The sequence below is a fragment of the Musa acuminata genome, chromosome BXJ1-9 (genome assembly GCF_036884655.1).
Source record: "Musa acuminata AAA Group cultivar baxijiao chromosome BXJ1-9, Cavendish_Baxijiao_AAA, whole genome shotgun sequence".
Classification (NCBI taxonomy): Eukaryota; Viridiplantae; Streptophyta; class Magnoliopsida; order Zingiberales; family Musaceae; genus Musa; species Musa acuminata.
Window position 1 is genome coordinate 5361534 of NC_088335.1, and position 23468 is coordinate 5385001.

Consider the following 23468-nt stretch of genomic DNA (forward strand, 5'->3'; position numbering starts at 1 on the left):
TTAACAGTCTAGTTCAATATATACATGTATGTGGCAGTAGATACATGACATGCCCAGTTTGATATTAATGTGCATGAAAGTATCATAAGAGGCAACATTGGCAAGTCTTTAACTTAATAAATCAGATAAAAAGCAATAATGCAGTATCATAATGATTTAGATATATACAAATTCCATTTGATGGTGAGGAAGGAAAATAAAAAGGAGACAACAGAAGACATAGTGACTGACTTCCATCAACCTCCATTCAAATTCCTTATCCCTTCTACACAAGTTATTTTTGACTCTTCCTGCAAGGATCAGCCTAGCTATCAAGACCATGACCCAGAAAATAACATGGGAGCCCTAAATTGATGCACCATCCCTATCCATCTTTTTGGTTGCTTATGTTAGCGGCACGAAACGGTGTGACCAGTTTGGTAGCAGCTTCGGCAAAAGAACAAACATGGTCTACGCAAGCTTACAATCTGACGGCCAGACTATGCCGAAGAACAAAATATGCAGATTCATACTCGTAGATGGAGTCAGCAATCCTAATCAGCAACTCAAGTTTGATCTTCCTGGTTGTTTCCCGTGGCGTCAGCATCGGCTGCGGCTTTCTTGGACCTGATGACCTCACCAACAGCTGGAAGCTTCACCCTGGGAGTCAGCCTTTTGGCCTCCTCACATGTGTAGATGTATATTTTTCTTGCCATGCTGCAGAACTCACTGCAAGTGCATGAAATCCAATCATAATAAATATGACACACTGAGACACTACGACAAAGAATGATCAATTAACTAGTCACAGATTGATAACTGAAGATCTCATTTTCTAGGAACTTTCTCATAGTTTAGTACAAGGGAATGGTTTTAGAGACTTACTGCCAGGGGTCATCACCAACCATCATCACGTCATCCTCGTCATCTGTGTAGACTACCTCCCATTTTTTTACCACACTGGAAAGCTCTCCCTCAATATTGAACATCTCTTCCAGTTTCTGAAGGAGCGCATCATATCCATATAATCTAGTCAAATCCACTGCCCTCCCAACTGCCATTCCTTGCATGTGAACCTGCAGAAAAGTAAAAGGATCATTATGGTACATTTTGAATGTCAGACATTCTTTTTGCAGAAATTAACTGCTTCCAACATCAATGTACTAAAGTATTACTACAAATATTCAGATCACTGAAGCTATGGTGATCAGAGAAGCAACCGGGAAGAAAAAAGTAACTTATAATGACCTTGATGCAGCTCCTCAATAGCCGACTTTGGTACTCTTGGGCTGACCTTAAGCATGACTTCTCTGGCTCATTGCTGCCTGCAGGAGTGTCAGACCTTTTGACATTTGATGGTTGAGATTGCTGATCTGATTCTACATCTAAAGATGTCACTGGTTGTTCATCTCTAACACAAGAAATGGTAGTCAGTGGAGATATTTCCTCTACCGCAGAACTCTCAACTAGCTGAATCCCAAACAGCCAGCAGCCTGTACTAGTTTCTTGCTTCCTTTCACTATGTTCTTTATCTGCCCCAAAAGAATCAGTTTGATGTTCTGACGTGATTGGCCGGCACATGGGGATGTTAGCAGCTGATGATTTATTGCTTACATTAAATTCAATCAAGCCAGGCTTAGATGCTGATAAGAACTGAGATGTAGGGCAGGACGATGTATGTAGTTTTGTTCCTCTTTGCAAACCAGAAACTGAGAATGTCCTGGTACTCTCAGCAGGAGATTTCCATAAACCTGCAACAGCATGAGAGCTAATTAAAAAATGTTGAAAAACCAATTAAAGGCTAAAATAAACAAATAAGATATAAGGATCTTTTATTTATCTTAAATTAATGATGGTTTCTTAATAGTGATATAAGATTATGCATGTATTACAAATGCCATCAACAGAAAGATTTGCTGGTCTTTTGTACTTTTACCTTCAAACTTTTAACAGGTTCAATGTTTTGCGTGTTTTCAGTTTACAGTTTCCATCTTGAAAAAAAGGTAGAAAGTTTTTTTCATTTTTTTCTGAAAAAAACTCACATGACAACAAACCAGGATATTCATAAGAAGCCTTAAATAATGAAAACAACCATTTTTTTACGTTGTTTGATGATAAAACAATTTTAAGAGTGTTGTTTGACAGTAACAACACTAAATGAGGATACACTGCATTATGGGAACAATAATTTTACGTATCTACAAAAAGTACCAAGGAAATAAACAAAATTGTAGGATACATATAACATCCAAAATGGCATATCGATAAAAAGGGACAACTTCAGAATAACCTGAGTTCAACTATCTCATAGAAAAGGTATAGAAGTCGATACCAAACGCTGGAGTAACATCTGATGTTATAGTGGGCGAAGCCGATGGTCGTGTCCGCTTGTTCCTCTGCACTGGTTGAGAGTTTGGAGTACCTGTAAGAAGTGGTTCCAATTCCCATGGTGAAACTCTGTCTGGACGTGGGATGGATGAAGGTTCATCCCATTGGACCTAAACATAGAAATCAAACCGCCACTTATGAAACAAAGGCAATAAACATACAAATGCATCCAGCAACCAAAGTTTAAAATCACCAATATCAACTATGTTGATATGATAAACTTGCAGTTGGCATAATGCATAGAAGCCCAATAACAACAAGTCCCCACCTTCAAGGATCTCCATTCTGAATCTTTCCAACGAGATGATGCGGTGTCTACACCAATTATAGTACCACTAAACCTGTAAAAGTGCAAAACAGTACCTTGCTAACTGCAGATTTAACATCATAATGTACTTGGTGACCATTATAATCGACTGCATAAGTACCTTTGTTCTGGGGCTTCGTCACCCTCAAATCTCATTTTAAATCTCATTCCAACAGAAAATTTGTTATTCTTGGCTTCAAGATACTTGTTGACACTTATGATGAACTCTGATCTACTTGTCCTGAAAAAACGAACAATTTTTAATAGATCAATTGCCTTTAAATAAAATTGTGCAAATTTGAGTACATACACAACGCAAAGCTCCTTGCGTCTTACACAAACTAGAAGCATATCAAGCAATTACTAGAAAAACTAGAGCAGAGAAAAGGAAACCCAGTGTGATATTTCATGTTTCTGTTTTCATCTGAAAACCTATACAATGATGGAAATATTTCCAACTCAATATAGTCGGACAAAAATGTTCGAGAACCAAGCAGCTTGATAAAACTAGACCTGCATTGCTAATCCAATTAAAACAAAACACCACTAACATGCTTGCCTGTGAGTATGTGTTCATGTTACTTGTTAGAGAGATAGAGATCGAGGAAACAAGAAAGGAACATCAGACTTGGCATTTACTTTTAAGTAAACAATGGTACAGCTAAAGAAGAATCTAACCTGGGCTTGTAAAAAACAGAAAAAAGAGTCCCTGTAGCAATAGCATGAGATGCAGTAGCCAGAACTCCAAGATGCATGCTATGACTGGATATGACTGACGATGGCATGCTATTTAGCTGTCTCATAAGCCTTCTCACACCGACCCGTAGCTCATCATTCTCACCTCTGCCATGTACAGGGATACAAGAACTTCATTATCATTTCCCAAGATTAAAGGAATCTTTTATCCAACAAGGTCCACTATGAGCACAACATGTATCTTCAATGACAAATAATAAAGATAAGTGCCAACAGAGTAGCCATGACCTTAGAAAGATAAATGCATCACCAGCTACCAACCGCTTAGAACTAACAAAGACACTCCAACCAGTTGTGAGCAGATGGCGCCTGGGCTGTCCTGAAAGAGAATTTGAAACTCATATTAGCATATTTCTTTTTTTAGTACTGCAGGTGGCATGAAAAAGACAACAAACCTCTAGAAATTTACAAATATGAAAACCAACTAAACGAATAAATGTTAGGCATTAATTAAGAGACTTGTATGGACCATCATAAATCACTATCACATCAAACCATTGAAACACAGTGTACTCCGAGAAAAATTACAATAGAAATGTACTACCAAAAGACAGTGGCAACCTTCTCCTAGGAAGTCAAACAGGGTTGCCACATTCTACTACAGAAAGTAATGAAGTAATGAATGAAATGGCAAATGGAAGAACAATAGACTTCAAACATCAAAACTTCTCTTATCCTGACAAAAAACAAAGTTCTAGACTTCTAGTCTGAAAGTCGGATGACAGAGAAAAAACTTTGTGACATTGAGCAAAAAAGTAGCAGAAATTATCTTACTTATAGCAATTTGACAATATATGCATGTACCTCGAAAAATGTGTCGGAAACGCCATTCATTCTCATGAAGATCTTTGGCAACCAATTCTTGCGATGGTGGATTCTGGGTCATATCCTAAACAATGAAGAAAGGTAGCAAGAAACAAAATTACTAGGCAAAGTGAAAAACAAAGTCAACCAATTCTTGCCACGGTGGATTCTGAGTCAAATCCAATGAACAAAAGTAGCAAGAAAGAAAATTAATAGACAAAGTGAAACAAATTATCAAATTGTAAATGCAAGTTACACATGATCAACGGGCATACAAGCAATATGAACATCGTAACAGCAACTGACCAGTGGAGGAAGGCACTCATCTGCATGCTTCCTAAGCACTGAGAACCCCCCATGAGTGCTTGTGTCTGATGCAGTTAGTGTCTTGCAGAAGGAACGGACGTTGCATATTTTAGGCTCAGGCAGTGGAGGATCTGGGCTGGTAACTTCACCTTGCTAATTAAATATAGAAGTAACAAGTGAAAGAGGTCAGCAGAAAAATGAAAATATGCTTGCTAGGAAAACAAAGAAGCATCAAATGAAACCAAGGTCAAACGGCAAGTTTACAGGAAGCAAAGTTATCAGGTTACTGGTTGTGGTCACTCCAAGGTCACACAATAATTAGAAACAGAAACTTTTCATTTTGTTTACAGAATCAGTATTCTAAAGATACACATTGATATTATAATATGAAGCAGAAAATAACTATGTTCTGATTTTGTGATTTTGCAAACCATCTTTAGAAGGAGAGCATCAGAAAATCTTGACTGATATAGACTGTGGCATGATCTAGAAGTCAAAGATAAATAAGAAAGACTTACATTTATCTCAGGATGCAATGTAATATGTGCATATACTTCATCTGTATCAGGCTCGGCCTGAATAAGTACACAAAACAAAAGAACATAATTCAGTCCACCAGTGAATTAAACATGAAGGACGAAGGGTAACAAGTGAATACTCAGTTAAATCATGTCTTGGAAGTAAGTGACTTGCCTGAAGTTGAACATAAACTACCCTGCATAAGATTTTTGATGGCAGATCAAACAAGGGCATTTGCTGGTCAAGCTCTTGATCTGTTGATGCTTCAAGCTACAAGACAACAGAAAAGAAAATCTACATATGAGTATCTGCATCCAGTTATCTTATCTTTTGGACAATAGGCCATTTTAACTGTATAGTTTTAACTCAAAACACTGTTTCAAGTAATCCGAGTTTAATGGAAACACTAATCAACTCTGCTGTCCTAAAGGAAAGATTAGGGGCTATATCGCTAGCAGGCGGTGGAACATTTTACTCGAAGATGGTAGATGGTGTAGAACGAAAATGTAGATCAACACAAAGGGCCAACAAAAATATGCAGGATCTAATGGACATTGCAACTTACTAGACAGGTCCGCTTGATCACTCTTGAAAGACAAAGCATATAGAAAGAAAATAGATGCAAAAATTACTATATGTATGAAGTACCTGCTCCATATGACCTTGAGGAAAGTAATAAACCCTTTCTCCTTCACGAGGTAGAGTAACCAAAGGTCCTGCACAGGCTTTCCATAGTTCTGGGTACAAGACATCTTGACTGGGCCCTAGATATAGAAATTTTCCACCGACAGCGAGGAACAAAAGTATTAACGTTAATATTGAGCTCAGCATCTAGAGCCAATTTTTTCTATAAATGACAAGCAGTTAATAAGATGGTAAATGAAAAAGCAATATAACTATATCTCCTGAAACGGGAACACAAAATTCCTGAAATCTGGAAACGTTACAGGATCTTCAACGCAGGAGGATAGATGAAATGAAAAGAGAGGCAAAAGAGGTTCCTTGACCAAATCCAAGAACCAGAACCAAATGAATAATCTCAATTCAACGAACATACTCAGCATCCACAGAGAAGAGAACAAGGCGATCATCCAAGACCAGTTCAGAAAACGAATGCTTACAAAATTAGGTATACGAAAAAAAACCGGAAAGCATATTAGAACTAACAAGAAACCCCTCTAAAGTAGATTAAGTTTAGCATACAAGCACCATCTAAAAAAGATGACGAAATTTGAAGGGATTGAAAAACCAGTTACTCATCGGGTAAATCTCGATATCACATCTGCTGCCATATTAATCTCCACAAAATTTTAACTCAAGCATCAGATCAAAAATATATAAAGAACTAAAAAAAATGACAACAACGTCAAACATGAGAACAAAAAAGTAAAATCAGCTCTATATGGCATGCATCAAACGAAAAAAGAAAATCAAGGTAACCTGAACCGTGTCTTGTGGATGAACTATTCGGTGAAGCCGCAGTCATAGTAAACGCTCAACTTTACAGACAAAAACAACAAGAACAGCCGGCTCTGCACTTTCAAGCCCCAAAAGCAGCTTAAATAATCGTACAAGCCCTCGAGATTATCGCGTTAATTCTGAAGCAGCCCCAAAAAATATGCACCCTCACACAAGCCCCTAGCAAAATGCCAATGAATACTCGATTACTTCGGTGAAAGGTGCCACAGCTAAAAATAGAATCTGAACTTCCTATTTCTGACCCCTCCTCTGCAAATTTGACTTTTTTTGCTTCTCGTGACGAGGCACGCTAGTACAAGCGCCTCGAGCGACGCTCCCCACTCTTCGCCTCCGTCACACTTTTGAAACCGCAGGTGCTTGGTCCCTTGACCCCCGCCGGAGGCGCGTAAAGCACCCCTTTTACGCCTCCGGATTCACCGTAAGCGCTACGGTAGAAGAGCGCCGCCTTTGGCGATAATTCTCCTCCGAAACCACAGATCTGGGGCAAAGAACACCAAGGCGATGGGGAACCCGCGGACCTCGTTACACTCCTCCACCGCAAAATCCCACAGTCGTCGACCAGACCCCAAATCTAAGAAATCCTCTCCAGGAATACGAAAGGAAAAGCAAGATAAACGCTACCATCACAGCCAGATAAAATCACCCAGAGAAAAAAGGAATCTACCTCTTCCTAGAACAACGATCTCCCCGGTTGCTCGAGACGCCGCGATCGAGGCGCCGAAGAAGAATCCTAGGAATCACCACGGAGGAGGAGGAAATGGCGGAGGAAATGAGCAGAAGGAAAAGGTTGGGGGAGGGGGGAGGGGGGAGGGGGAAAGGAACCACTCCTGCTTTAACGAGGAGAGGCGGAAGGGCGTTTTCGCAAATACAATCTTCCTCACCTTTTCCTCGCTGTCTCTGAGAGACCCTACACCGCCCCTCTTGTCCCCTCCCGACCCCAGTTTCCCCGTTCGCGTTTCCCACCCTTTATCTCGGTTCTGGTATCCCCTCGGTCCGTCGGACCACCTGGTCTTCCGCTCTCCGACACGGAACGCGGCAGCATCCCACCACCACCCCCTCCCGCAACCTTATCCTGCTCCGAGGGAGCACCACCCCCGGCGCGCCCCGTCTCCTCGGTTCCCCGAGCGACTCTCTCGGGCGATCTTAGAAGGGCTCCCGGGGGCGGCCACGCAAGCGGTCGGAGATGGATCCAGCCGCCAATCGACGGCTCCGATCCACGCGTAAATCCCTAAAACTAATCAAGGGCAAAATCGGAGACCAAAGCGTCCCCATCATGACGAGACACACTAAACACCAAATCCTCAAAGCGGGAGTCTCACATGTGAGTGGGTCACATGAAGCGAGTAGTTTAACCTGCGAAGAAGCCATATTAAAAGGTGGGTTTAGGTAGGACGATGATGGGTGGGGGGAACGCACGGGGAGAAGGATAAGAAAGAAGACGGTGGGGCGACGAAGCGGCAGGTGCGGTGGTCAGAAGTCAGAGTGACAGGGAACAGAGGCAATTATTGGGTGGGAGCAATGGTGTGCCGTGCAAGACCGGGGGCCTGTCAAGGGTGTTGGTGTCAAGGTGAGGAGCAGGCCAGGGGAGGAGGGGGCATGCAGTGTATCGCCACGTCCGGTTGTTGGCATGTGGGGGGGTGGGTGGGTGGGAGTGGGTGGTGCGAGTTGGACTCAGTTTAGTAAGTATATGTATTGCATTATTATTTATTTATTTACTTACTTATTTATTACTGAAAATGATACTTTTACACATCTACCCTTTTGCAAGTTCGAGAATAACATATTTATCCCTATGGTATATATATATATATATATATATATATATATATATATATATATATATATATATATATATATATATATATATATATATATATATATATTTCAAATCCAACCCTATCATTAGAATTTGTTCATTATTAGGTTAATTTACTACATGAAGGATATTAATATTAAAAGAAGTTTGAACTTAAATGATTAACTGTATTATATTTGTTTACGGTTTTTAAGTTTTATAGAGATATAAACACTAAACTTAAATTTAAAGTGAAAAATATAAAAATCATAAAATTTGGACTGATATATATATATATATATATATATGCATTTGTTCATTATTAAGGTTAATTTACTACATGAAGGATATTAATATTAAATGAAGTTTGAACTAAAATGATTCACTGTATTATATTTGTTTAAGGTTTTTAAGTTTTATAGAGATATAAACACTAAACTTAAATTTAAAGTGACAAATATAAATATCATAAATTTTGTACTGATGTGTATATAATTTTACCTATTTGAAAATAGATATATTATATAGAAGATTAGAAATAACATAATGTGACATGTAAATCCCTTCGAATATATAAATATTTCATATATGTGGCTCTTATTAGTATCTGTTTAATAAACTCATGTTGGTTATTATTAATGAGTTATAAATATATATATATTAAATCTTAAATTAATTTTTTATTATCATATATAAATTTAAAGTAATAAATGTAAAAAAATATTTATAATGTTTTGAGGCTTTAACACTCATATTCTTGATTCTAAATTCGATTACTTTAGTTATGAGAAATATATATTTTAAATAGTCAATTAAGGTTCTGAAATTATTATTTTCACTTATTTTTTTATAAATATTTAAATTTATTTTTTTCTAAAGGAATTTGGAAGTGAATTAGTATAAAACATCCCTTTCGATTTGACCATGAAATTAATTATCGATGTAAACTAAATTGCTAATGGTCCTTTTAACATAGATCAACTCCATGTTTAATTTCTTAAGTCTTATAATAATATATATATAATAAATTTAGTGGGATAAATTTAAAAATCATTAACTTTATCCATATAATATTTCCATATTATAAAAGGCTTCACCGTCCAACAGCAGTTGCCAAGAAACAAGATTTGGGACTCCTTCCCCTACTTTAGTCTATGGGCGGAACATTTCTTTAAGGGGAGGAAACTTGTGGGTTTGTGTGCTTAAGAGGAGGGGCTGCAGTTGCTTAATCTAATGATGTCAAATCCATCTTTTGATTCGTTTGGCTTTGTTTACAAGCTAACACCAAAGAATTTGTGCCGGAGATGGCTTGCATCGAGTTGTCGATTCCTGCGGTTTTGGATTTGATTTATGATTACTCGTCAAACATAATATAAAAGTGAATTTACGTAGAATCTCTACCCCTTTAATTAATTTCGATCCACAGATGTTTGAACAATGATGAGCACCGACATATTGCTATGATACTTTTAGCAGGTTAAGAATCATAGGACAATTGATATGAACTCCAGTAATATCTTAATCATCATCCTGACAGACAAATACATCAAACAAGACCTCTCCAATAATTACTTTTACTGCTTGTAACCACTGAAATATGCATAATATGTTGATGTATATAATGTCAAAATCTTTTCCCATCTCATCCTTTTCTCCCTCGGTTTGGTTTTCCTAACCAAACTTGAATCCAAAGACCTTTCATACTTAATCTAATAATACTTGGTGTGTTTCTTTAGACCTTCACAACATCCTCATGTTGACAAAGCATTAGTCTTGTTGAATTCTTAGCTCCATGCTCCTCTTTTTCCTATCCCTTCGAGGGTGGGGTAAGCATCATCTTTATGCTGATGTGCATGTCCTGATTCTTCTTTATCTTTGGCTGCCTTTCTTGCTGTTAAACATGTGAGTGCCATCCCCTCCTTTAACCTGCACGAGATGCAAAAGGTTGGATGAATGAAAGGCAAAATCTATTTACATCATCAAAATATATGAGTTAACATAAGTAGAAAAAGCATATTTTTCGATTAATATACGACTGAATATACTTATCAATGCTCATAGTAGGAGAGCCAAGAACTAATTCTATTCTACACTATATACTGTGTAGAACAAGATTGATGTCTTGCTGAAATGACTGCAACCCCTTCTGATGATTTGATTCACTTCAAAGTCAAGGTATCTTCAACGACAGTTTAGTCCCTTCTGCATTCACTATTGCTTGGCACACGGTTTTCTGTGGACAGCAATGACCAAGACGTCACCACCTTGCAGTGGCATTTTCTCAAATTGCTCATCTGCATGTTGTGTGTCAGTCATGGCGTTTCTCCATGTTGTTTGTGTGCACGAGGATCAAACTTCTGTCTGCAACACACACGTAGTGATGGCATGCTAAAAGAAATGTCTCTTACTCTAAAGCAGGCATGGCAATGAATGAATGGCTCACCCTTCTCCGGCCCTCCTGCCGAGTCCAGTAGCCATGGTGGTTGTTTCTCTTCTTCCATGTTTGTCTGTGTCTGTCCATGCCCGACACAAGTCCAATCTGACACAGTATGATCCTTTGCAACCCAACTTTGCTTGCTCCCGCAACGAAACAAACAACATCTGAGTGTGACGGTGATTGGGCGGATCTTGCAGCTTTGTGCCAAGTGGTGAGATGATTTCGGACTAATTGCATATAACTCTACTAGCATCATTGATTTATGTATTTAAAAAAATTATATTATGATCCATATAATTCTTAAAAATAAATAAATAATATTATTTCACCGATCATTAGTTACGTTGGCAGAAAACATAACACGTAATATCATGTATGGGATCGATACGAAAATGATAGATAAAAATATAATTTTAATATCGATTTCGTTTTCAATGATCTTAGTGGTAAAAATATAATTTCAATATCTTACATGCTAAAAAACGGAAGAACGTTGAAATTATCTTTTTGTCTATCGCTTTCGTATCAATCTAATACGTGCTGTCATGTATTATATTTTTTATTAATATAACTGATATTGTTATGACAAATGAAGTTATTTGTTTCACTTTTAGAATTATAAAGATTTCACTATAAAATTTTAAGAATATCGTATTACTAATAAAATATAAATATATGGGGTAATATATTATTAGCCCTATATCTTCAACAAAAATGAAGAGCCCTCTTACTCAGCTACTCTAAGCTTACATAGGATCTTTCATCCTCGTCAAAATATAAATATAGGATAGCCAATATTTTTTCTTGGGCACATGATACAATCAAATTTTATTATTAATTATGTAATAAAATTAAGTTAGAACTCATCCAGTAAAAAAGAAAAAACAACTTTGTTATATGAGAGTCGATGGAAAAGTTAGTTCGATGATAAAGTAATTTATATTTTATATCCAATATTTTATTTCAGTTCAATTTTTATAAAAGATCACATGCATATCCGACAATAATCTTTTATTACAAATGAAAATGGATGTTCAAATTTAGCTTACCAAATTCATAATAAACTGATTGATTGGTGTTTCATAATAAGTTGATTGGATTCCACACACCATATAATCTTTATTGCCTTAAATTCAGAATCTTTATATAATCTTAATAATTTCGGAATGATATTTTGGTTTTCAAAACTCAGTAATCAGAATCGAATCAAATTGGATCGATTCTGAAATCGAAGTCAACGATTTGGTTCGAAATATCAATTTTTAATTTATTAAAAATTAAAATTATAATTGAATATAAAATTATGTATATTTTAATTATAAAATCGTCGATTTTGATTCTCAAAAATCAAGAATTATAACCGAACCATTTAGGTTTAATTCTGAGTTGGTTCGAAATCGACGACGAACCCGGTTCAGTTTTAATTTCTATCTAATTGGATTACGGGAATTGACGGGGATAAGCAGGAGTGCTTCGTCCAACCCATTTGTGGCCTACTCGTTTAATCTACCTGCCAGCTGGTTAACCGCAGAAAGGATCTCAACGTGAACCCACGTGGCTCCAATCATTTTTCCAATAAAAACGTGGGTAATCGGACGGGTAGAAACGATACGATGTGCAGACAGAATTCCGTTTCCTACGAAAGCGGGTCCCGCGTGGTCTCCACGACGGTGTCCAATTATAAGGTGCGGTGTAAGTCGGGTAACCCGTGCAGTGCATAAGTTAGGGAAGGTGATTTCGGTCATAATTACTTATAAGGGTAATATGTAATTAACCCGTACTAATAAACTAGAGCCCGGGATCCCGAGAATCACAGCCGTCCATTCCTAGATTTAGCTGCTTTCTCTTTCCGAGACTTTCTCAACCCAAAATGATAACACAGCCACCCACAAAGGCACGTGCGGCACACCTGCACTGCCCGAACTAGGGAACACCGCTCATTTTCGATGGTCAAGTGACGGGTCAGCAGCAACACGGGTCCACGGTCACCACGTGAGGGAGAAACAATGTTTCCTGAGTTGTATGAAAGAGGAAATCCTGGGATGAAGACGGCAGTACAACGGTACTGCCTCGAAACGGCTTGACGGTCGCGATGACTCGACGAACTGCGCCACCCTCCATCGGACGGCGTGCAGGCATTCGGGGGACACTGCTCTGCGTACACCATCGTTTTCAATGAGCTGCATTTGATTTGTTGTCCTCACGTCCGGATTCTACCCACCCCGTCCATTTAACGCTCTCCCTTGATCTCCACCCTTCGTTATCCCCTCTCTTCTTCTTTGAAACCTTCGGGCTACCCACGGAGAGCGAGCGAGAGTGAGACACAGGCTCATCGATCGGTAGTAGCAGCGGCAGATCCGAGCTGGGATTCCCGGAGGCGATCGCCGTCCCTTGGCGAGCATTCCCGAGATCGGCTATCGGCTTCTCCGATCGGCCGTGCCGCCATCTTTTCCGTCATCAGAAGGTGTTCTTCTTCGCCTTTTTTCTGTTTTTCAATACGGATATGGGTTCGGTTTTCCTTTTGGTCATTCCTGCCTGTCATGCATCGCGTTTTGTACGATCGCTGTCGTATTCTGATGAAATCTCTCTTGTTAGACGCTATTTGAGTAGAAATCCCGTAACCCTCGTTTCCGGATGGTAGAACTCTTGTCTTGGTTTCGCTATTTTGGTTTGCCGATTGCTTTGATTTTGATGTTCTTTATTAGACAGGGGTCGTGATTTCTCGCTCTTTTAGCAATGCCAGAATAAAATCAACGGAGTATTTAGTTTCTGGAAATTTTCCATGTTTCATACCTCTCGTTGTTTCTCGTTTTATACCTGGTGAGGTGAGCATCGGGAAGCTGATGGAAATCAAGATTCTGCTAGTTTAGAAAGCTGTCCTCCATGACTTGTTCAGGAAGGAGAGTATATATGTTCTTTTTCTTTTTTATATGCAATTCTTTATCTAGCCAAAAACAAGTAGTGGCAGTGCTATGGTTATCAGAATGAGGGTACGGACATATGGAAGATGCTTTGTGCGATTTCGTTGGCTTTTCTGTTTCTCTACGCTATTTCTTTTCATTGTTAACAAGCTTCGGCACTTGTTTCCCTTCATTATGCAACGCTCTCTCTCTCAACCAGGTAATGTCATGAACTTTTTGACTCTACGCTTGTTTTCTGTTGAATTTAAATTACTCCTTGTGATCGTGAACTGCTGCACTATGTAATCGGCCTGGCGACTGGCATTTACTGTTGGTTTTGCGTGTTACGTTGAAGGAGGGGTCTTGGTGGGAAAAAGAGAGAAAAAGAAATGTATCGGTGAGAGAGAGGATACCTGTCTAGACGGTGCTTCCGCCTGTTAGGTCTCTAGCAGTGGGTTCGTCTAACCTCCCCTTGAGCCCTTTCTGGACTCAACTTTATCTGTGAGGAGTCTAAAGGGTTGTGAAACATAATATCAAAATTGACCTTAAAAAAACTCAATTTATATGTTTAGGATAGTTCAGTCGTCTGGCTTGATTGGGCTGCTCGGTTGGAGAAGTTAGTTTGATGACAGAAATTTGTGAGGTGTGAGTTCTCTCAGAATCCTGTACCTTGTAACAATCTGGTCTCGAAATAATAACATGTCGGTACTATAATGAATAGTTCTCAAAATCCTAGATTTTAATTGTTTCTGCCCTTGGAAAAACAAATTCAAATATCTGAATATCATAAAAAAACTGTTGAGTAGTACTTGAATCCTGAAACATATGCTGGATGTTTAAGCAGCTAGTCATTTTTATTTTCTGCATTGGTTGCTGCTTTTGGATTCTATAGTTGCATGCCTTATTCTCATCTAGTACTTCATGTGCATTGTTTGACAATGATTGGATAAATAGAACCTTGGATTGGGTAGCATATGACGAATATCTTTATTTTTTACTTCACTGCCTTCAATTATCATTTTTTTTTCCCAACATACTGATGGTCAATCTGACTTAAGGCAGTTCCTAAGACTTAAATATGCTGCACAAGGATATGAAAGAATCAGATCTCCAACTCAAGGCTGTGGATGAATAAGGATGATGATCTTTGATACTGCATGTTTTCTGATATACACGATGTGAACTAAAATGTTTTATTAACCTCACCTTTTCTTGTTGCCATTGTTATGTTATACCTTGTTTCATCCTCATAGGATGGCTGCTCCTTATTCTACTAGAGATTGAACCATATGTGTCTCTGTTAGAGCATATTAACAATTAAAACATTGTTGAAGTCATATTAATTGAGCGTGCAGTAAGTAATGGACATCTACACTTTCATCTCTAACACACTGGGAACTCTTCTCGTTGCATTTACTCTTTCTTTGTTGACAAGGTTCTTAGTAATGTGAAAAGAATATGTATGGTCTGCTTTTTCTTAATCTCTTCTCAAGAATGTAAAGAAGAGATAAAATGCTATAAATTTGCTTGGTAATTCACCATGGTTAATGTTGCAGAAACGTGAGTAGTAACAGCACATAATGTATCCAAAGAAGTATGGAGGAAAAAATTCTACTGCTTCAGCTACTGGGGGTAATCCATCAAGAGGAAGAGTTGCCGAACAACAAGGTTCTGGAAAAGGCAATCCAACTATTAATCAGTTGAACAAGGACATGGCTAATGTGGGTTTAGAATCACAGGAGGATGGATGGGAGGTGTATGCAAAAAAATCAAGGAACAGAGCTGGTGGTGCACCATCAAAACCTTCGGATTCTTCAAATGCTTCATCTAAAGCATGGGCCCATTCAGAAGGGGTGTCTAGGCAAGGATGGGGTGGAGATGGAGGAGCTGGTAGGACATCTGGGAATAATTATGCCCAAGCCAATGATTCTCGTAGGCCTGTTGGCAGAGGTAATTCAAAGCAGCAACCACCTACTAAAAGCTGGGAGTCACAATATATGGCACCACCCTCGGCTATACCTCCACCTCTGCAACATGGCTGGCAATGGCCTATAAAAGGTTATTCATCTGGTTCTCAACCAAAGGCAGAAGAACTTATCTCCAAAGATCTTCCCCGTGATGGTTCTTTTGGTGGAGACGACTCTGATGCTGACACAGTACCTAAACAACATGATGATGATGATTTAGATGATGATGAAGATGATTTGTTGGATGATAGCGATGATTTCAGTGATGATTATGATTCTGATGCAAGTCAAATCAGCCATGAGACTAGAAAGAAAAATAAATGGTTCAGGAGATTCTTTGAAGACCTGGATAAACTGACAGCTGAAGCAATTAATGAACCAACTAGACAATGGCATTGTCCGGCATGCCATAATGCTCCAGGTGCCATTGACTGGTACAAAGGTCTGCAACCATTAATGACCCATGCAAAGACCAAAGGTGCTACCAGGGTGAAACTTCATCGGGAGCTTGCTTCACTTTTAGAAGAAGAGCTTCGCCGGAGGGGAACTTCTGTGGTACCTGCAGGTGAAGTATTTGGTAAATGGAAGGGACTCAAAGAGACTTCAACGGACCATGAAATAGTTTGGCCTCCAATGGTGGTTGTTATGAACACTTTATTGGAGCAAGACGAGACTGAAAGGGTACTTCTGCCTATGCTTGCCTTATTCTTTCTTTTAATTTATCCTATGTCATGCCAGCAATTGTTCTGTCTGTTTTCTTTTTTGTTTTCTAAGAACTTGTGGACCAAGCTTCCAAAAATTTATGATGCACATGTTTTGCTTGTTAACGAATATATCTTCTTTAATAAGATTTGTAGGATTTCTTGCAACAGCATAGAGATTTGTTGCATCAACATTTTGTTTCATCATCTGGGCTATGATAGTTTTAATAATTGGCATGAACTGAAAAATGTCTATCTATTTTGGAGGATTGTAATTGCCCATATGCAACACCACTTGAGTACTTTTGGAGTGTGATTTAAATATTTATTTGTGTTTATTATAATTACCAGTTTTCTTTTGATTAATATTGTTTTTTCATTCACTGGACGGTTGAAAGATTGCTCAAGCAGTCCAGCAAATTTGTTGACACAGACTTGTTAGACTTTGGTTGTTTATGTAGACAAGAGTCTTACATCTGAATCTAAATGTTTTCAACTCATTAACTGGTCATATATCTTTGTGATATTAGTTCTGTCCATCAGATGGAAAAAAAGTCTTGCAAGGTTCATATCTAGCTTGTGTAGTCCTTTCGAGTGCGAGCCTTTGGGAAACTAGCATTGGTTCCCTTCAGATCTTCAAATCTTCAGTTCTCAGTTAGCTACTTTCATCTGATATTAATTTCTATTTTAACCCATACCATCCATCAACTTTGCTTTTGATGAATTTATTAGATCCTCACTTATCTGTTTTAATAAGTTTATAGTTTTGTCTGCATCAGTGTAAAGTGAAGCTGAATTATGTGCTAGAGACTAGAGCCAACATCTTGAACTTTCCAAATATTAGTAGCACAACAAACTTTCCTAGACCAAGCTACACCAATGATATAAGCCTCGAAAACATGAGTTGTCCTCAAATAGGACTTTAAAATCCTCCTAATTTTGCTACCAATGATAAGGAAATCATCCAAAAATAGATAAAATACCTGAGTCAACGCTCAAATGCAACTTCTATACTTGACCAATATACAATTGACCAATATCTCGATACATTAACTGTTTTCTCTCTGCATCGTCATGCTTCCATGATGGTTAGCCACATATATAATTGTTCTTCAGATGCAAAACCCTCATAATGGTTGCAGCTTTACATATCTTTATGTGGTATATACTTGAGCATCCCTGTTTGAGCTGGGAAAAAATGGAGTAAATATTTAAAGGTGATGGTCTATGTTTATGATTATGTTGCATGTGCTTGTGATACTTTACTCCAACGTTCATCGTACCATGGTGCATTGCCCGGTATGAGTGGTGCATACTGGTCCGACAGGGGATCGGTATGGGTGGTACATACCGGTTTGTCGGTATGTCCTACCGTACTGTGTTAGTATATCGGTATGGTTTGATATGTACCATACGATAGTTGGTCAGTACACCAGTATGGACCGCTACGATGAATCATGCTTTACTCAATCATTATAACAAAGTTTTTAAAATAGTATAATTGTGGCTCATTGTTCTGTAACTAATATTTTGAAATAATTTGAATTAGCAGAATGGTCAATGATAGTGCACTACTTCACAAGTGCACTGCATTAACTCTGCACACAATCGTATGTACACGGCACCTGCATGGTATCAGCATGGCACTTGCAATGGTAGAACAAATATAGTTCCCATGTGGATCCCACAAGCAATGCCGTATGGATGGCTCATAATTTATTATGTGGGTATTTTTGTGAATGCCAGGTGTTCTTTGGACTGTAACAAGTAAAATGTTCAATGAAGTAGTTCAGTTGTTTCTCTAGAAGCTGACTAGTCAATTCCTTCACCTTGTTCTTCTGTAAGGTTTTAGACTATTCACAGATGTTTTCTGCTGATTGAAACTCCAGCATCAAATTATTTATTTGTTGCTGAATATATCTCTTTATGTCTAATTTTCTTTCAATATCTCCATGTCATGGACAACTGAATTAGTGTCTTTGGAACTTACATTTGCTTAGAGAGCAATTTATTTGGTTTGTTCTAATGAGTGTCAAATACTTCTGTACATGAATAAGTGGCTTTATCCTGCCTTGTCAATAGAATTATTCTCCGCCATCTGAAGTGAATTTTCAGTAACAAGTGATAGCTTGAGTTTGAAGACAATAAGATTATTTTCATTGGGTTGACAAATTGAAATGTTGAAGTCTTGAGCCTCTCACCACCTTCTAATGATTGTTTCAACTTTGTTATTATGTTTACAATTGGTTGAGAGCTAAGAAATGTAAACATTCAACTGTTTGTGTTGTGATTGATCAAATCATAAATACTATTTTTAGTTGTTCTCGTAGCTCTTGAAGAATATGTTGAACAGAACCTACCCCTCAATTTTAAATTGATACTTTAAAAAGGTACTGAACTTTGTCATAGATATATTAAAACCTTTTAACAAATAACAAGACAAGACTTGAAGTTCATTTTGTTTCAAACTTGGGTTCCACTTCATATTATTGTTGTCATTCCCATTTTATATCCTTTGTGTGATAATTTGCTTATTTTTGTTTCTCATGTTTTTGAACTACAGTGGCTTGGCATGGGAAACCAAGAGCTCCTTGATTATTTCAGCTCGTATGCAGCAGTGAAAGCCCGTCATTCCTATGGCCCTAACGGGCATCGCGGAATGAGTGTTTTAGTTTTTGAAGCTACTGCAATGGGCTACTTGGAGGCTGAGCGCCTGCATAAACATTTTGCAGAGCAATGCACTGATAGGGATGCTTGGGAACGTCCTCGTCGGAATCTATTCTCTGCAGGCGGTAAACGCCAGTTATATGGTTACTTGGCATCTAAAGAAGATATGGACGTTTTCAACCATCATTGTCAAGGTATGCCCTGTTTTCAGATTATCTAGCTGCTTCATGTATGGTATAACAGATAAGCATGAGAATAACAGGATGCAGGTCATGTCACATACTAGTTGCTAGTCGTGATAGATTTGTGTCAATTCTAAGTTCTTATTGGTCATGACTTGGTCACATGCTAAACTAGTTAGGTTGACGTTGATAATAGTACACTCATCAGACCCTTATAAGTTAATCTTAGTTTTACTCATTTCGAATGTGAGACTAATCGTGGTGTTACATTATCAGTTTGTCTTAGTTATGGTCAAAGTTTTATTATGCTTGCCACTAACAATTTTTGTTATTTTATCAGGAAAAGGAGTATCCATAACTTGTGAATAAAAAAAAATCCATATTTTGTTATAATTATTAGGTCAAACCTTATATTTTAAAATTGAGTGTACTAAGTGAATCTTTAGTAATTCTAAACTAAGAAATAAGGATTCAATTGAGATCAATGGTGAATGAGCATAAAAAGTATTTGGTACCTTCATTCAATCAATCAACATGGAGGTATTACTCCAAACTAGTGGCATTGCCCTTGGTGTTTTATCTCTTCCAATTTGAGGGAATATGCTTTTAGATTATAAGACTTATTATGGATCTATGCAATGTAAAAGCAGCTACCAAAAAGATGAACATGAGCATAGTGAGATGACAAGCATGACAATTTTTAAGAGGAAATATATAACAAGAAATGTTCTTATTGATTTAAATCTGAGGTAAGTTCAGTCAAGGATAACATAGTGTTGTTTAAGTTTGCTCACGGGTGCATAATGTTGGTCACATATTATGCACATGCATGCTCACTCTTTACTGTATCCATTTTCTAAGAGGAAAGATATGACAAGAAATGTATTTATACAATTATATCAGATGTAAGTTCAGTGAAGGATAGGAAAGTGTTGCTTAAGTTGGCTCATGGGTGTCTGTTACACGTGCAATGTTGGACATAAATCATGCACATGCGTGCTCATTCTTTACTATGGTTATGTTATGACAAATTCTATTGGAGAAATGCATAGTTGAAGATTGACAAAGAAAATGCTATATTGCATTTTTTTCAAAGTGATCCTTGCACTATATTTTATATTTTATCTTGCATTGTCCAAAGTGATCCTTGTACTTTTTTACAAACAATTACTTCCTCGTGAGGCATGCTTGGTTTTTACTCTCTTGCTTGCTTGGCAAATTCATTCTTTCCTTATATGTATGCTTGAGCAAATTACTTATTAGAGGTGTGATGTATAGGTTTTGTTATTTTCTAATGGATCTCCATTTACCATTCCAAGTCAACAATGTAACAGAACTTTCTCATCTTCAACTAAGTAGGCTTTGTATTGGATGGGTTTTACTTGGTCATTTCTCCTAAAATAATTATTGTTTATTCCTTTGTGTGCCTATATTACACAGTATATTTTTATTTTAAATTTCTGACTTCAACTGAAACTTCAGGTAAATCTCGTTTGAAATATGATTTGAGATCATACCAGGAAATGGTTGTAATTCCAATGAAACAAATGAGCGAGGATAACCAGCAATTAGTTTGGCTGAAAAACAAGGTCATTAAGCAAGAGCAGCGATCCAAGGCACTTGAAGAGACCTTTGGAGTGGTAACCCAAAAATTGCGCGAAACCATGGAAGAGAACAGGATTGTGAGGCTTAGGACCAAGATCCAACACGAAGAAAACAAAGAAGAGGTAATGTCTCTTCTCCGTTATTACTATGACATAAATTTCGTGTATCTATTGTTGTCAAAAGTTTTCTCACCGAAATTGTTTGGTTGTGCATAATATTGTTTCTTAATTCCTTTAAGATTATTATCATAGCTGAGGACAGCCTTTAGGGAATGGAATTTTTAGCAGCCCCAAATGTTCCATGAGAAATTTTATATAGCAATGTTGTATTTTGATTCTTTTGGTGGATATAATCTGAGAAGACGACTACATACTTGAGGAATTTTGGCATTTTTAGGAACTCCGGATGCCCTCTCAAGTTTGTTTCTCCTTTCTAAGCGATTAATCTGGAACTCCTTTATCTGTGGTCTCTGACCTTTCCATTGTATTGGTGTTTTTTAGATGGACTATCAAGAGAAATTTTTCAAGGAACAAATGGACAAAATTCACAAGGCAACTGAAGAGAAAGAGAGAACTTTTGAGAAGTTGCTGCAAGAGGAGCGGGCAAAGGCGAAGCATTCAGATGTAAATTGTGGAACCAATGAAGAGCAGAGGCTTAGGTATTCCTCGTGTTCACTATTACGTAGCATAAGATGCATCAAGTGCTTCATTTTACAAGATCAACCACTCTATATTAAGTATATTTATTCTTATATGTTTCAGCACATAGTTTGACCATTTTATTACACTAGCAAATGTTATTATAACATTTGTTTTCTTTTCTGATTGATACATGATGAATGTGTCGTTCCTTTTTTATATTCCTAGGTCACTTTGTGGATTTACATGGTACCTAATATTCTCTCTCATGTTCTTCCATTTCTAATCATGAGCTCCTAACCATTTCTTTTAGATGGTTTGTGTTTGCTTAGATTTTATTTGTACCTTTGTTAAGTCATTTTTATTCCTTTTTTACAGGAAGGAAGAGATAGCAAGGTTCATCGACAGCCAAGAGAAAGGAGTTGAAGAATTTGAGGCAGAAAGAGAGAAACTTATATTTGCACATGAAGAACATAATGCTGAACTTAGGCGGAAATATCTGGCAGATGAAGTTGAGCTGGAGAAGAAATTTGATGCTGCACTGACGAAATTGATGGAGAAGTATGCTCCTAGTAGCTTCCATGCTTCCTGTAGCAACTCTTAGGACTAAAAAACCCTAGAAAACGGATAGAATTCGGAAATATCTACTGAATTTTCTTAGTTTCGACGTCGACAATTATACTTTTCAGTGTCTCCTAATGGAATCTTATGCTCGGAAAACATGACCCAAAAAGGAAAAAAAAAACAGTTTAGGAACAGTGGAGAAGATTTAATTAACTTAGCCGCACCTTTTGTGTCTGCTTATGCTGTTTTCTGTTCTTTAGATCAGTTAAAATGTGTTGCTTGACCATTTATGTGGAGTTGACTCGGCCCAACACCAGCAAGTATATGGATCAAACATTTTAGCTCAAATATTTCTCTCCTGCAAAGTTTTATAGTTGTGTCCACTTTTATCCTTTGCCCCATATTTCAATCATCTGTTTCTGTTTATTCTTGTGTGAACATATTCCATTTTTCCCATTGCATTTCTTCTCCATCATTATCTCCTTCCGTACATCAATCATCTAGAAAATCTAGAGGCTTTGGAAGTTATGTTTCTGAGATATAAAAATGAGTTGAAGTTTCAGGTGATATGCTGCATCGATCTCCAGTTGCTATGAGAGAGAGTACAAGTGGCGAAAACGTGATCCAGTTTTCTTCTCTATGTTCCAGCCTACCGACTCTCTATGCTCCTCGAGTCGAATGGATGGCTGCATGCGACATCCCTGACGTCTCTTCCTCCTCTTCCTCTCTGCATGTCACTGCAACTAAATGCAAGGGATGGAGCCTAACTTGTTCTTTCCATCCATGCTTTCCTTCGCGTTTATAATCCGAAGTGTCTTACAGCTCCACGCGTAAAAGAATCAAAAGGTCAACCGCGGTGGCTTTCCCCACGGAAAGAACAGACCAAACCGGGCCACGCGTCTCCCCCTCCATTTCCATCACATGCAATCGAACCCGAATCCAAACACCACTTCTCCTCGTACGAATCTTCCGAGCGACTTCGGCGACCAACACCGTCGGCAAGAGCACGAACGAACAATCTCCGAAGCTTATCCCAGTGACGTGCATGGATCGTTCACCGAGGACAGCAGATCCTGTGGAAGAAGACATCACCGTGGACCCGAAGCAACAACTGACTGAGACAGAGAAGTAAGAGTAGAGGCACAATGCACAACCTTTTTGTGTGTGCTCTCCCACCAACTAATCCAATTAGGCATCTAAACATTTCCTGTCGTAGATTATAATACAAAGTGCTGTCGGTCGGCACAAATATGTCTACATGTTTTATCCGAGGCGCAATGGTACCGAGATTCAACTCAGAGTTGACTTTTGGGTTTCCCACTACTGTTGGGCACATCACGGCGGAAAGAGAGAGAGGAACAGCCCCACCATTTCTACACCATAGATAGACAGACTTGTGGTTGAATCAAAGTTGAGCCTAACACGCTACGATCTGGCTTTCCATTAGGAATAAACAACTCTTGAGATTGCATTC

At 38.1% G+C, this 23468-nt stretch overlaps 2 protein-coding genes and 1 long non-coding RNA gene across 6 annotated transcripts; 1 reads left to right on the plus strand and 2 right to left on the minus strand.

Moving 5' to 3' along the window:
- Positions 1-97: 97 nt before the first annotated feature.
- LOC103975052 (auxin response factor 7) lies at positions 98-7777 on the minus strand. Of its 3 annotated transcripts, none has more exons than XM_065082313.1 (16): positions 7203-7777; positions 6781-7109; positions 6500-6697; positions 5708-5823; positions 5234-5329; positions 5059-5115; positions 4541-4693; positions 4235-4319; positions 3659-3749; positions 3353-3517; positions 2796-2915; positions 2636-2708; positions 2312-2477; positions 1228-1730; positions 865-1055; positions 98-708 (listed from the first exon to the last, which is right to left on the minus strand). In XM_065082313.1, the coding sequence occupies exons 3-16, from the start codon at positions 6543-6545 to the stop codon at positions 546-548; spliced, it is 2025 nt and encodes a 674-aa protein (XP_064938385.1). In that variant the 5' UTR covers positions 6546-6697; positions 6781-7109; positions 7203-7777; the 3' UTR covers positions 98-545. The 3 variants fall into 3 exon arrangements, with proteins under 3 accessions (XP_064938385.1, XP_064938386.1, XP_064938387.1); XM_065082314.1 differs by having other exon boundaries at positions 6781-7121; XM_065082315.1 differs by lacking the exon at positions 6781-7109.
- A 2051-nt stretch (positions 7778-9828) lies between these two features.
- On the minus strand, positions 9829-10985 carry LOC135594221 (uncharacterized). Its single transcript, XR_010480035.1, has 2 exons — positions 10777-10985; positions 9829-10694 (listed from the first exon to the last, which is right to left on the minus strand). It is a non-coding gene; the product is annotated as an uncharacterized LOC135594221 (long non-coding RNA).
- A 2036-nt stretch (positions 10986-13021) lies between these two features.
- LOC103997463 (protein SUPPRESSOR OF GENE SILENCING 3 homolog) lies at positions 13022-22228 on the plus strand. 2 transcript variants are annotated; one of them, XM_065082320.1, is made up of 7 exons: positions 13022-13234; positions 15227-15338; positions 15410-16318; positions 18902-19199; positions 20670-20914; positions 21293-21450; positions 21809-22228. In XM_065082320.1, the coding sequence occupies exons 2-7, from the start codon at positions 15267-15269 to the stop codon at positions 22032-22034; spliced, it is 1908 nt and encodes a 635-aa protein (XP_064938392.1). In that variant the 5' UTR covers positions 13022-13234; positions 15227-15266; the 3' UTR covers positions 22035-22228. The 2 variants fall into 2 exon arrangements, with proteins under 2 accessions (XP_064938392.1, XP_009416966.2); XM_009418691.3 differs by having other exon boundaries at positions 15227-16318.
- Positions 22229-23468: the final 1240 nt, after the last annotated feature.

What these genes read in the sequence shown, in the direction of transcription:
- LOC103975052 (XM_065082315.1), bottom strand. Translation starts at nt 6,545, where the DNA reads ATGACTGCGGCTTCACCGAATAGTTCATCCACAAGACACGGTTCAG. An exon ending in TAGTTTATGTTCAACTTCAG is followed by an intron (nt 5,116 to 5,233) that starts GCAAGTCACTTA and finishes GTACTTATTCAG; the next exon opens with GCCGAGCCTGATACAGATGA. An exon ending in CAGAATGGAGATCCTTGAAG is followed by an intron (nt 2,478 to 2,635) that starts GTGGGGACTTGT and finishes TTCTATGTTTAG; the next exon opens with GTCCAATGGGATGAACCTTC.
- LOC103997463 (XM_009418691.3), top strand. Translation starts at nt 15,251, where the DNA reads ATGTATCCAAAGAAGTATGGAGGAAAAAATTCTACTGCTTCAGCTACT. An exon ending in AGCAAGACGAGACTGAAAGG is followed by an intron (nt 16,319 to 18,901) that starts GTACTTCTGCCT and finishes TTTGAACTACAG; the next exon opens with TGGCTTGGCATGGGAAACCA. An exon ending in TTTCAACCATCATTGTCAAG is followed by an intron (nt 19,200 to 20,669) that starts GTATGCCCTGTT and finishes CTGAAACTTCAG; the next exon opens with GTAAATCTCGTTTGAAATAT.